Source organism: Camelus dromedarius, chromosome 17 (genome assembly GCF_036321535.1).
Source record: "Camelus dromedarius isolate mCamDro1 chromosome 17, mCamDro1.pat, whole genome shotgun sequence".
NCBI lineage: Eukaryota > Metazoa > Chordata > Mammalia > Artiodactyla > Camelidae > Camelus > Camelus dromedarius.
This window is the reverse complement of record NC_087452.1, coordinates 27,373,284-27,385,290: the sequence shown is the minus strand read 5'-3', so window position 1 is coordinate 27,385,290 and position 12,007 is coordinate 27,373,284. Positions and strand designations below refer to the sequence as shown.

The following is a 12,007-nucleotide window of genomic DNA, read 5'->3' as shown; positions in this document are numbered from 1 at the left end:
GCATAAAATGATTTTAATATCCCTTCCCTTCTTTAGCCTTCCATATTACAACCCGTCCCAGCCGTATTCATCGGCCTATTCCTGGCTTTCCTGTTTTGGTGTTTCGGTCCATTGTGGTAGAGAAAGGTACAAGCACTACTGTTGAGTCCTTGTCTGTTTGTCCCCGTCACCTGTTTGTGCCATATTTGTACTGTAGTGCATGGCAAAACCACACAGGTATTTTGTTACCTGAAGCAAACCCTTCATTTAGTGTGCCATGTATTGTGTCATACGAATGAACTGAACGATCAACTAATCACATAACGTTTTGTCTTGTTTCCTTTGTAGTAATGCTAACCATGAATTAATTCCAACCTAACCAGATGTTAATATGCTGCCGTTAACTGAGTCTTTGTCTCTAGCAAACTGGAGTAAATGTGAATTGCTGCAATTTAGTACCCCTTCCCCAATTATACATTTAATCAGATTTGAATGAGAAATGAAGAGTTTGCCTCTTTGAAGTTTTCAGCAAACTTTCTTCCCCCTTCTCCCTTCTCTCTTCTTTTCCATATTGTAGAGTTTTGTGGTTTCAACCCTTTGCCTGTATTTACACTGTGGCTATGAAGATGGAAAAGGATGAGAGTAGACTGATGGACCGTTGGCTCACAGTCTCAACCCCAATATGTATTTATTTGTGAGAGTATAAACCTATCCCATATCTTTCTGAGCTCTGATCTGCAACATCACAATATTTCTTCAAAAGCCAGCTGTCTAAGTAAGACTCAGAACACTAGTGAAAATAAAGCTATCAAACAAAGCAAATTGCTATTATAAAGCCCTCTGACAGTTGTCAGAGAACAGCCCATCCATGCTCACCTTCAGCGGGCATTTATATTAGCAGAGCATGTGAGACAGTCACGTGGAGTTACCCCACTGGACGTGGTCTCTACCAAAAGTATCAGAGAGGCAGGATCCCTAATAGCACTTTCCCATCTTGACCCCTTCTCATTTTCACTTCTGTGGTTTCAGATTAGAGAATCAAAGCTTAGACCATTTTCTTTCTATCATCTTACCCACCAGCCCCTTGTATAAAACTATGCCAACATGTGAGTCTGGTTTTTATCAAGAAATAAACATTTTAGGCAGAAATATACTGTAGGCATCAGTTAACTATAATATATGGATACCGAAGTAAATAAAACAGACTGAGCCCAGAGGGTTTCTCAGAGAAGTCACTACTAGGTTTCATCTGCAGCAAATTTGAAGACTACCCAAGACTTGTCTGAAATGTGTTAGGCTTCCACACAGTGGTCCTCCAAAGCTCCTACTGTTACGGCTCTCCTCACACCTGCACTCCCTCGCCTTTTTTCCTTTTCTTTTTAGAACTTATTCTTATGCAATGATAAGGTTTTTCTCATATTCTGTTAAGTATTCAGGACCTCTGGAACCAAGGGGTAAATAGGTATGAGAAAAGAGGGGAGAATGTGATATTGACTCTTGGTTTCTTTCCACACAGAAACCCTGGCCCTGGATGCCCATGTTGGCTGCCCTGGTTGCGGTGACAGCCATCGTGCTGTACGTGCCAGGTCTGGCCAGAGCTTCTCCATGAGAGCGTTTCTTGAGTCCGTACACCGTCCTCCCTCTAGAAGCTGGCACCACACTCATGCTGGGGACAAACAGAACCATTTTCTTCCTTTTTTACCTCTTATAACAGCAGAAGTGCAAGAATACAGCTGTAGGGTCATTGCTTTAAATTATATAAAATGTATCTGTCTATAAAGAGGATATAAAATTGTGACTTTATTCTACTGTAAGCAATAATTTGCTTGCAATTTTTCATGTAATTTTTAAATTAGTATGTTGAGATTCTGAATATTATGGTGGCCTAAAGTAGGCTTCTTGGTACACCAGATTATTTATAATATTAAATTTATGGGTATTTTACTCTGAATTCTAATGGCCAGATAATTCATTTTTCTGATTCGATAACTACCCAAACCAAACAACTGATACATACATGGGAAGAGAGGCCCTGTGTGCTCAGTGCCTATCAGTTTGAAATATATACACATATATATATTTTTTTTACATATTTACGCCATTTTTACTTGTTATAAAACCACTGAGCTATTGGGAACAAGACTTAGAGACAACTATCTGCGTGGATTTTTTTTTTTTTTAAGGAGAAATACACTTGGAAAATATTCTGTTCTAGTGATAATTTGGGGAATATGTGCACGCTTGTTCAGCCTTAATGTGACTTGACGATGTGGAGGACATCAACTTCGAAAAACTTTCCATGAGAGTGTGTATTTTCTTGAGCAAACTGAAATATTTCTGGGAGCAAAAACATATTAATTATACAATTTCAGTGCAGTAAACCAAACTGTTGAGTCAATTGGAATGTAATTTATTAAACCTCATGTATTTAAAGACATATTTTCTTTAAAACCCAAGTTACTTTCTCATATACAGCATTTTAGGAAGCATGATTTTTTTTTCTATCATCTCTTCCTCCAAGCATGTTTAATTGAAGAAAGAATTAATCTCTCTTTAGATAAGCTTTTACTGACTTAATTTGGTTATGATATTTCAAAGCTAATTCATGTTCGAGATGAGCTGTTATTACCTACCAACAGATTTCCTGGTTGGGTATGCAAATGATTATTTTCTTTTTATTGTTGTTAATTGGGACATTCTGTTAATAAGAAGCAATATTCCCAGGATTAATAGTGTTCCACGCACAGTGAAGCACCTAAACACTGCTTGATGTTATAAATTTGAAACACGGAAGTGAAAGTTTAGCTATGGTTTTGTGCGGCACCGCAGGTATGTCAATAAAGTTTATTTAGGTCATAGAATATCCTAAAGTATCACATAGTTAAATTTTTCAGTCAGTGAAGACTGAGAGGAAATGTCAGTGAACTGGCTTGAATGTTCTGTGGCAATCCACAGGCCTAGCCAAATATTGAAATAGAAGTTTAGGATATAATTTGCCTTGTGATGTTTGGCAGTCATTGTTTATACTTTAAAGGTTATATTTTAAGCTATTTGGGATTTGCTGTTGGGAGGATCACTAGATTTATGGAGGAATTAGTCACAAATGACCTGTAGAAAATACTGTCATATAGTTCATTTCATCGTTTTCTGTTGCAGGAAGCCACTCCACCACAGAATGCTAATATGCCAGTGGTACCCAGTACCTCTTGTATATAGGTTATTGCAAATATTGTTCTGAAATGCTTAACTTCAGAATTACATTTTTTAAAGTAAATAATTGTTTTAAATCTATTTTGTAAAGATATAAAGTACAATAGAATTTCTGGAGTACAGATTAAACTATTTGCACTAACACACGTGATGTGCATGATTTAATAAAATAACTTTACTCTCCCTATGCATTTTTGAGTTGGATATCATTGAAATTCTTCCTGCTGACTCTACTATTGTATTGTTAATAGTCTTTTCTTGAAATGACTCTTTATGCAACATAATATATGTTTAGTGTTCTTTAGGGGTTAGAAAAAAACCCTTAGCTGTTTTCCTCCAGGTTTTATTAGCCTTTTATTTAACTTACTGCTCTAACTTTTTTTCCTTTTACTATGGTTATTGTTAAACGTGACTCACTTGCCAGACAAGTCTCTTTAAATGTAAAGTCTAGTATCAATATTTACTTTATTCAAATTGAATAAATGGGTTTTTGTAGTTACTGCCAGTTTTTCTTAAAAAATATAAATGAGCCTATTCATAAGCAATGCCTCCAGTTTTGTCCAGTTTACTTTCAGGTTAAATAAAGAGTAGGACTGTTCACTGGTAGTGATAGAATCATTAAGAAATTTTAATCCTAGCAGTTAAGAATTGAACAACTCTGTACTATATTTAAGAATTAATCTAAGGTGCTACATGGCTGGGTTCGAAAATGAAAAGAACTTGGCGTTTAAAGCTGAACAGATCCACACTGGCATCCTGGTTCTGCCATTTATCAGCTGCGTTACCTTGGGCGAATTATTTGTCTTCTCTGAGTCTCCATTTCCTCATTTATAAAATGGAGAGAATAATATCTATATTTTTAGTGGTAGTATGAAAATTAAAAAGATAATGTATGTGAAGTGTCACTTGAGTGGTAAATAAGTTTATGAGAATGTCATACTGGAAAAAAGTACTGCAGATGTTTCAGTGTTAGGCGAACCAGTGCAACTATTTTAAATGGATTGATTGATTCAACTGTTGAAACTTTGTGTGTGTGTAAATGAGATATACCTGCAGTGTAAGGAGTCCTAAGAAAGCATCTAGCTCTGTTCCTCCCCTTCATAGTTGTGTCTTTGGGAAGTAATATGCTTAGTTTAATAATGAGCCAATTGCCTACAACAGTTTGGAATTCCTGTTGTAACTGCCTTCAGAGCAATTTTGAGTCACATATGAAAACCAGTCACATTGCTGAATAGTCAGAGGCTTTCAACCCAAAACAGTATTGCCTAGCTTAATCTCTAACTTTTAGTCACCAGACCGGACTCCCAATGACTTTTGGCTGCTTCCAGTAATTGTATCTACTATCAAAAGGATGGAAATCTACTACCGAAGAGAAAACACTGCATATAAATCAACTGTGTTAAAAATGCACAGCCTCACTCCAAAAAAATTTATGTCTGGAAATTTATTCTGAGAGCATAATTGTGTGTTCAAAATTTTAACTACCAGAACATTTAGTATAGCATTTTCTTGTAATAATGGTGGGTCAACAACCTGAATATGGAGGTGTGGGTCATTGGTTAAATAAATTAATATTGCCATCTACAGATTACTGTGCTTGCAGAGTTGTGGAAAGATATTCAAACTATATTAAGTAAAAGAAAGAGGTTCCCAGTGTAGAATAACCCTGGTTTTAGAAAGAAAAAGTGTAGACATACAGGATATATTTATAGCAGGAGGACTCAGAAAGATTTATATCCAGGCCACACTAGTGCTTCTGTCTGTATGGTTGGGGGTCAGTTCTTCCTCCTCCTTATGAATTTTTATTTATTTTTAGTAGTAAATATATGTTGCTTTTGTAAATTTTTTTAAAAAGCTATTTGGTTTTTCTTAAAATTAGAAACAAAAAAGAATTCCACAGAATTCCAAATTGCTTTCTGTAATTGAATGAGTAGCTTGTCAAAGTACCTACTTTTAAAGGGGCTAATGTTTAGGAATTCTGGTGGGGTCATTTAAAAACCAGCCTTGTAATTTTAACCATGCTTTGTACATATGTACATAGAATTAGAATGCTGGAAGAGGTCTTAGCAATCCATTCTCACCTTTTTGCTTAACAGGGAGAAAATCTAGAGAATTTTCAACTCAAAGTTAGAATTGCAGTCAATTATAAAGTTGAAAATGAAGATAATTATTTCTTTTTTTTTGCTACTCCACATTGTGTCTCCAGGCTTTGATGGTTTTACATCCATACATTTGGCGAACACTTTTTGAGTGTCTGTGTGAGGCATTGTGCCAGGGTCAGTTCCTGTTGTCACAGAGCTTTTGGTGTAGAGGGGAAGTAGAGGCAAGGAAGCTGGCGGTTGCCATACAGCATGCTAGAGGAAGACATAGGAGCCTGTGGAACCATGGGAGAGGGGTGCACTTCCTCTCACCTTGAACCACTGAGCCATCCAAACCAGACACATCTGGCTGCAGAGCCAAAGGTGAGTCTTCCTTCTAAGTAGTCAGGGGAACAGGACTGGTTTTTCATGAAGTACCTGGATTTACAAACAGGATCTGAGATTGATCTTCCTAGAATTGGAAAGCATCTAAAACTTTATGTACTATCCTGAAGTTTTACCCTGTTAAATGGTTTGAACTGTACCTTGCAAGTAAAGGTAACTAGTGAACGATTTCTATCTATCTATCTAGTGTACATCACTATAATTCAGTATCTGTACATGCTACAAAGTGATCACTACCACAAGTCAAGTTACCATCCATCACTATACAGTTGACCCCCTTCACCCATTTCACCTGTCCCCCAACCTCCTTCCCCACTGGTAATAACTGATATATTTCCTGTATCTGTGAGTTTGTTTTATTTTATTTGTTCATTTGTTTTATATTTTTAGACTCTACATATGAGTGGAATCATACTTTCTCTGTCTGACTTATTTCACTTAGCTTAAGTGAACTTTCAGGGTTCATCCATGTTGTTGCAAATGCTACTCCACATTGTAGCATTCTTGGTTACGGCTGAGTAGTATTCCATTGCCTATATATACCACATCTTTATCCATTCATCTCTCAATGGACACTTGGGTTGTTTCCATATCTTGGCTATTATAAACAATGCTGCAGTGAACATACGGGTACACATAGCTTTTTGAATTAGTTTCCGTTTTCCTCGGATGAGTATGCAGAAGAGAAATAGCTAGGTCACATGGTAGTTCTGTTCATAATTTTTTTGAAGGCCCTCCATACTGTTTTTAATAGTGGCTGCACCAGTTTACAGTACCACCAGCAGTGTACAGGGGGTCCCTTTTACTTACATCCTCTCCAGCATTTGTTATTCCTTCTGTTCGACAGTAGCCATTCTAACAGGTCTGAGGTAAGATACCTCGTGGTGGTTTTGATTTGCATTTCTCTAATAATTAGTAATGTTGAGCATCTTTTCATGGTCCTGTTGGCCATCTATATGTCTTCTTTGGAAAAGTGTCTTCAGATTGTCAGCCCATTTTTTAATCAGGTTGTTTGGTTTTTTGTTGTTGCTGTGAAGGATTTTTTTTGAGACAGGGAGAAGTGTCTCAGCCAGACTGGCTCTTTGAAAGGAATCTTGCATTGGTGGGCTGGGGCATGGGTTGGAAGGAGCCAGTAACTCCTTGCGTATGGAGGCAAGTGCTCACAATACCTTGTTGCATGTATTTGCAGTGCTGCTAATTCAGCAGATTAAATAGCTACATATTTCTTTGTAAATATTATGGCCCAGATCTTATATGACATGTTACCTCGTCTTGTAAGGACACTGAGATAAAGCCTATGAAAATGGCAATAACATTGAGAATAGGAGAAAAAGGGACTAGGGGTGGGGGGTGGAGGAGTAAAGGAACTTTTCTGGTTATGTATGCTCTCACTGTCCACTGTTGCTGTCCACTTCATCTTTTCATTGTGACCTCTTGAACTGGCCAGAGTACATCTAGGTAGGCAGACTTCATTTATTAGAGATTCAAACTTCTATGAAATTACATACTAGAGGTTTTTTTTTTTAATCCTAATTTTTTATGTATTTATTTGTCCCATCATCTTGTTCCACAAAGAATTTGAAGCAGGCATGTCTGCTTGGACAGCATTCCTTTCTCTCTGAAATAGCAGGGATCCATTCCTGCTGGGCTGAGAACTCTTCCTCATGGTGGTCTCTTTAAGCAAATAAGGAAGGAGCACCAAAGACACTTTAAAAACCTAGACCATTTCCACTTCTTGAATCACAGATTTCCACTATAAATTACTTCACTGTTCATAAAATCTTTGCGTAGTCATGCCATTCTGGTTTTGGTTGAAAACTTGCTCTGAGATCATTAGCCTAAGCTTATTTAACCTCCCTCATACCCACCCACCCCCATACTCCATAACCAACTTTCAAAGAGTTAATGTGTTTTAGATATTTTTAACCAAATTTTTGTTTTCCTCGGTGTATATAGAGCTGATCACATTTTCTTCTACAAACTAAAAAATTGGTGTAGTTTTAAAGTTGGACATTCTAATTTAGTACTTTATGTGGCTAATAAAATCACACACACACACAAATCCATGAAAAGAGTTTATTTAGTCATGTAACTTTAGCAAAAAAAAGAAAGTAAAGCTTTGTGTTTAAACTACTTTAGCTAAAAAGTTAGGTGGTGGGTTATATACCCCTTTTTAGCAGTTAAGATGGGTAAGTACCGTGATAGTACCTGGAGTAAATAGAACTTCGACCTGCTCAAGTCATTTGTCTTTGAATACTTAAAAGTATATTTATTTTTCCTGGTCTCATTATATAACTGAGTCCTCAAAACTTGTTTTAGTTATCTGTTTATATAACAAACTACCTCCAAATTGATCAGCTCAAAATAGCAAACATTTATTATCTCACACAGTTTCTGAGGATCCACGAGCATCTTAGCTGGGTGGTTCTGCACCAGAGCCTCTCCTGAAGTTTCAGTCGAGCTATTGGCTGGGGCTGGAAGATACATTTCGAAGCTCATTCAGGTGACTTAGCCTAAGGCTTCGTTCAGTTCCTCGCCACTGCGGGCTTCTCCGTAGGGCTGCTCTGATAGCAGCTGGCTTCTCCCAGAGCAAGTTATTCAAGAGAGAGAAGAGCACAAAGGACAAAAGTCTTTGAATCTCTGAAGTGAGGTACCATCACTCTCCTGCATTCTGTTGGTCACACAGATTAACCCAGGTACAGTTTGGGAGGATTAACCAGGGGTGTGCATACCAAGAGGCTGCAGGGATTGTTGGGAGTTAGTTTGGAGACTGGTTTCTCACGTAACTTCCCATTATGAGTCTTCTAAATTGTTGGCAGACTTAATTTTATGAAATGTATCACAATGAACAAACTAAAGAGACTTCTGCATTACGTTCTTCCCTTGTATTATGCATCTTACTGATTACAAACAAGTGGTAGAAAGTCCAAAACTTTCCTAAGAGAGTTCTTAGGAAACGTGTTTCTTTGAATGACAAATTATTAAGATAACTGTCATACCTACAATTTAAATTTAGAAGTTTTTATCAAGAGTTCTCAAAGTAGATAGTTCTCTTAAGGTGAGTTTGAATCACTGCCTTCTGGTTGTTAGTGGCAGCCACTGGTAGATAGTATAATGATGCCCCCGCTGGTCTGGAATAAAACCAGTGAGTGGCAGTGAACATTTCTGTTACCATGAATGTAAATTTGACTGTAGAGGACTTTGTTCTGTGGGGTTTTTCTTCTTTTCTTTTCTTTTCTTTTCTTTCTTTTTTTTTTTTTTTTACAGACTTTAAGCCTTATTTAAAGTATACACTTAGCACAATGAGAAGAGCAACACCTAGTTTTTACCGGTTACCAAGGAGCAAGGTACTGAATAAGCGTTTATTTATGCCCTGCCTTATTTCAATAGGTTTTATAGTCATCTCCACAGATACCTAAAGTATGGGATAGTGTGGTTAAAATGAGCAGGGGAGAGAGAAAGAAAATAGTAAAACAAGAGTGAGGATATAAAATTGAGCGAAGACTGAGAGGGAAAAAAAAATTACCCCATGTCACCCTGCACATATGGCTTTAAGCTTTCTAATAACCAAACCAAAAATCCTGGTCAGTGTCCGTAAGATTAATAGTAAATTATTGAGAAGTATGAAGACTAAATAGGAATTCCTCTCAGGGCTTTTTAAAGAAACGCATGCTATGTTCCACTTGTTTTTTCTGTGAACCTAAAATTGCTCTAAAAATAAAGTTGGGGTTTTTTTTTTAATGCATGTTATATGATATAGGGAGTCCTGATGATCTTTGCAAAAGTGTTCTAGGTAGATTGAAAAGATTAACATTTATCAAAACTGGGAAAGGTAAATGGAAATTTATGTCAAGGATTGGACATAATACCCATTCTCGCCCCAGAGCATCAACATTCTACTAGCTAATGCTAATGACACAGGAAATGAATATAGAGGTTGGGAAAGGCAAACACAATTTATCATTTTCAGATTTTGTAGTGATCTGTAGAAAACCCAAGAACATCTATGAACTATCAGGACTCATAAGAGGTGAATAAAAGTTTCTCAGAGTAAGATCAACATACAAACGTCAACAGTATTTCTAAATACCAGTAACAACTAATTTTAAAGTGTAATAGAAAAAAGACCCAATGTATGATAGCAACAGAAACTGTAAAGTACCCGGAATAGAGCTTTGAATTAATAGAGAAATACACTGTGTTCACGAACAGGATGGTTCCGTTTCATAAAGATGTCAGTTCTTCCAAAGTAAAGCTATAAATTTAATTCCAGTCAAAACTGCAATGGGACTTTTCTTTGTATGAATTTGAAGTCTCAGGAATTGCCAAGAGCTTTTGCAAAAGAAAAAGGACAGACTTGCTCCATCAAATTTCAAGTCTTCTAATAAAGCTATAATATTAAATGATTTAGAATATAGTATTAGGGTGGAGCTAGACACATCAATGGAACAAAAGAGCTCAGAAATCAATCCAAGCACCTGTGGAATCTTGAGTCACCTTACATTATAAATCACAGAGAAATAATTCAATAAACAGTTTAAGGACAGTTGGGTTTACGTATGGAAAAAATTAAAGCCAATCTCTATACCTTGCACAAAAATAAATGCCAGGTGAATTAAAGATGTTAAACTGTTAGGGAAAAAGGGAGGGACAAATAACCTTACGACCTTGGTTTTGGGTCAAAATAATGAAGGTAAAAATAAATTCAACTATATTAAGATAAAAACTTTGTACAATGACAAGTGTTTAATAAGTTAGAAGAGAAACTGGGAGATGATATGTGTAACATACATAACAAAGGATAGTATCCCAAATGTATAGGGGACTATAATCAGAAAAATCCAAAAGAAAAATGGTCAAAAGATATGAACTAGCAAATCTCAGGAAAAAAAATCCAGAGGGCCAATAAAATATAAAAAGATTATTCAGGGAAATGCAAACTAAAACACCAATAAGATATCATAAAAATCACCATCTTTATTTTGCTTTTTATGGTGTCTTTTTTTTTTAAGATGTTTTAAATGCATCTTCATAGTGAAAAAAAATTGAAGTCTGACAGTGCTGTTTTAGCAAAAGCGTAGAAAAGCAGGACTTATCATCCATTGCGGACGCAGCTGTAACTTGGGAGAACAATTGAACAATATTTAGGAAAGTTGAAAATGTGTAAGACTTTTGACCAACAATCCCTTTTCTAACGATAAGTAGCAGAGAAACCCAGAAGTGTGTGCACAGGAGATGTGTATGGGAATCCTTGTTCATGGACACATTCTATGCAATAGGAAAAACAGACAACCTAAATGTCCATCAATAAGGATAGAGACGAATTGTGGTGACTGTGATGGAACATTATACGACAGTTAAAATTATTAAGTTGGGCTTATATGTATCAATTCTGCTAGAGCTCAAACAATGTTGCATGAAAACTAAAAACCATTCTGTTGCCTATGTAGGAAAAATGAAGCTAGTGACAGTAGAAATAGCTAACTCTGTATTTGCTTCTGAGATGGTGGCTGGGAGGGAAATGAGATTTAGAGAAATAAAGGAGAAACAGAGAAGGGAGACCAGCTTTAACTGAAATGAATGCTTTATTTAAGAAAAAAAAAAGATACATGTGGCAGAATTTAACACTTGTTCATTTGGGATGACAGATACATGAGTGTTTCCTATATTCTTTCATCTTTGCATTTGAAGGAAGAGTACTGTTTCCCTTAGACAAGCCGTCTCTGTAATACTAGCACATTTCACCTACACAGGCCCCACTATGACGGTCATGTTAGCTCTCGTTGGACAGGTGTTGGTTGAGTAACCAAAAATCACTGTCTATTTTGATTTGTATTGTGCCTTTTTTTAAAAAAAGATGTTTTAAATTCATTAATATCATCTTTTGAATTTTCTTCCTCAGAATGCTGTCATCCTTGTGAACAAAGAACTGTGTTACACACAGACTTTCAGCAGCTGGGCCTCAGCAGGCTGACAATATTCCTGATAATTGCAGCTTTGGCAGGAGTTGCTGTGAAAGTGAGAAGGAATTCCTAATCAAGCAAGTTCTTTTGTGTCATCAGCTAAGGAGCTCACAGTGTCAGGCCTCCTCGCCTTTCAGAACCCTGTGCTCCAGGCCTTCCCTAGAGCAGCAGCCTCCTAGTTTGGTGGCGGCATTGCCTGGGGCAGTTCCTGTATGGAGCTGGCCCCCAGCAGTCTCAACACAGGGAAAGCAGTCTTTCTTCTGGTCTGTCTGTCCAGTGGCAGTGAAGCAGACTAGGTGTTCCAGTCTGCAGAGAGGAGTTGACTGGAAAGCAGAGGAGGCTGCCTGCCTCTTGGCTCCAGCTGATTGTATG

General features: G+C 37.0%; 1 protein-coding gene across 35 annotated transcripts in view; it reads left to right on the top strand.

The window, feature by feature from the left end:
* The window catches only part of SLMAP (sarcolemma associated protein), a 121,764-nt gene extending 118,388 nt beyond the window's left edge, over window positions 1-3,376 (top strand). For 18 of the 35 annotated variants that reach the window (XM_064496398.1, XM_031470611.2, XM_031470613.2 and 15 more), the window contains one exon: window positions 1,496-3,376. In XM_064496398.1, coding sequence (XP_064352468.1) covers window positions 1,496-1,588 — 93 coding nt within the window. In that variant the 3' untranslated portion in view covers window positions 1,589-3,376. Of the gene's footprint in view, window positions 1-36; window positions 127-1,495 lie in introns of all 35 variants that reach the window. The other 17 variants (XM_064496399.1, XM_031470612.2, XM_064496395.1 and 14 more) reach the window with 1 other exon arrangement.
* Window positions 3,377-12,007: the final 8,631 nt, after the last annotated feature.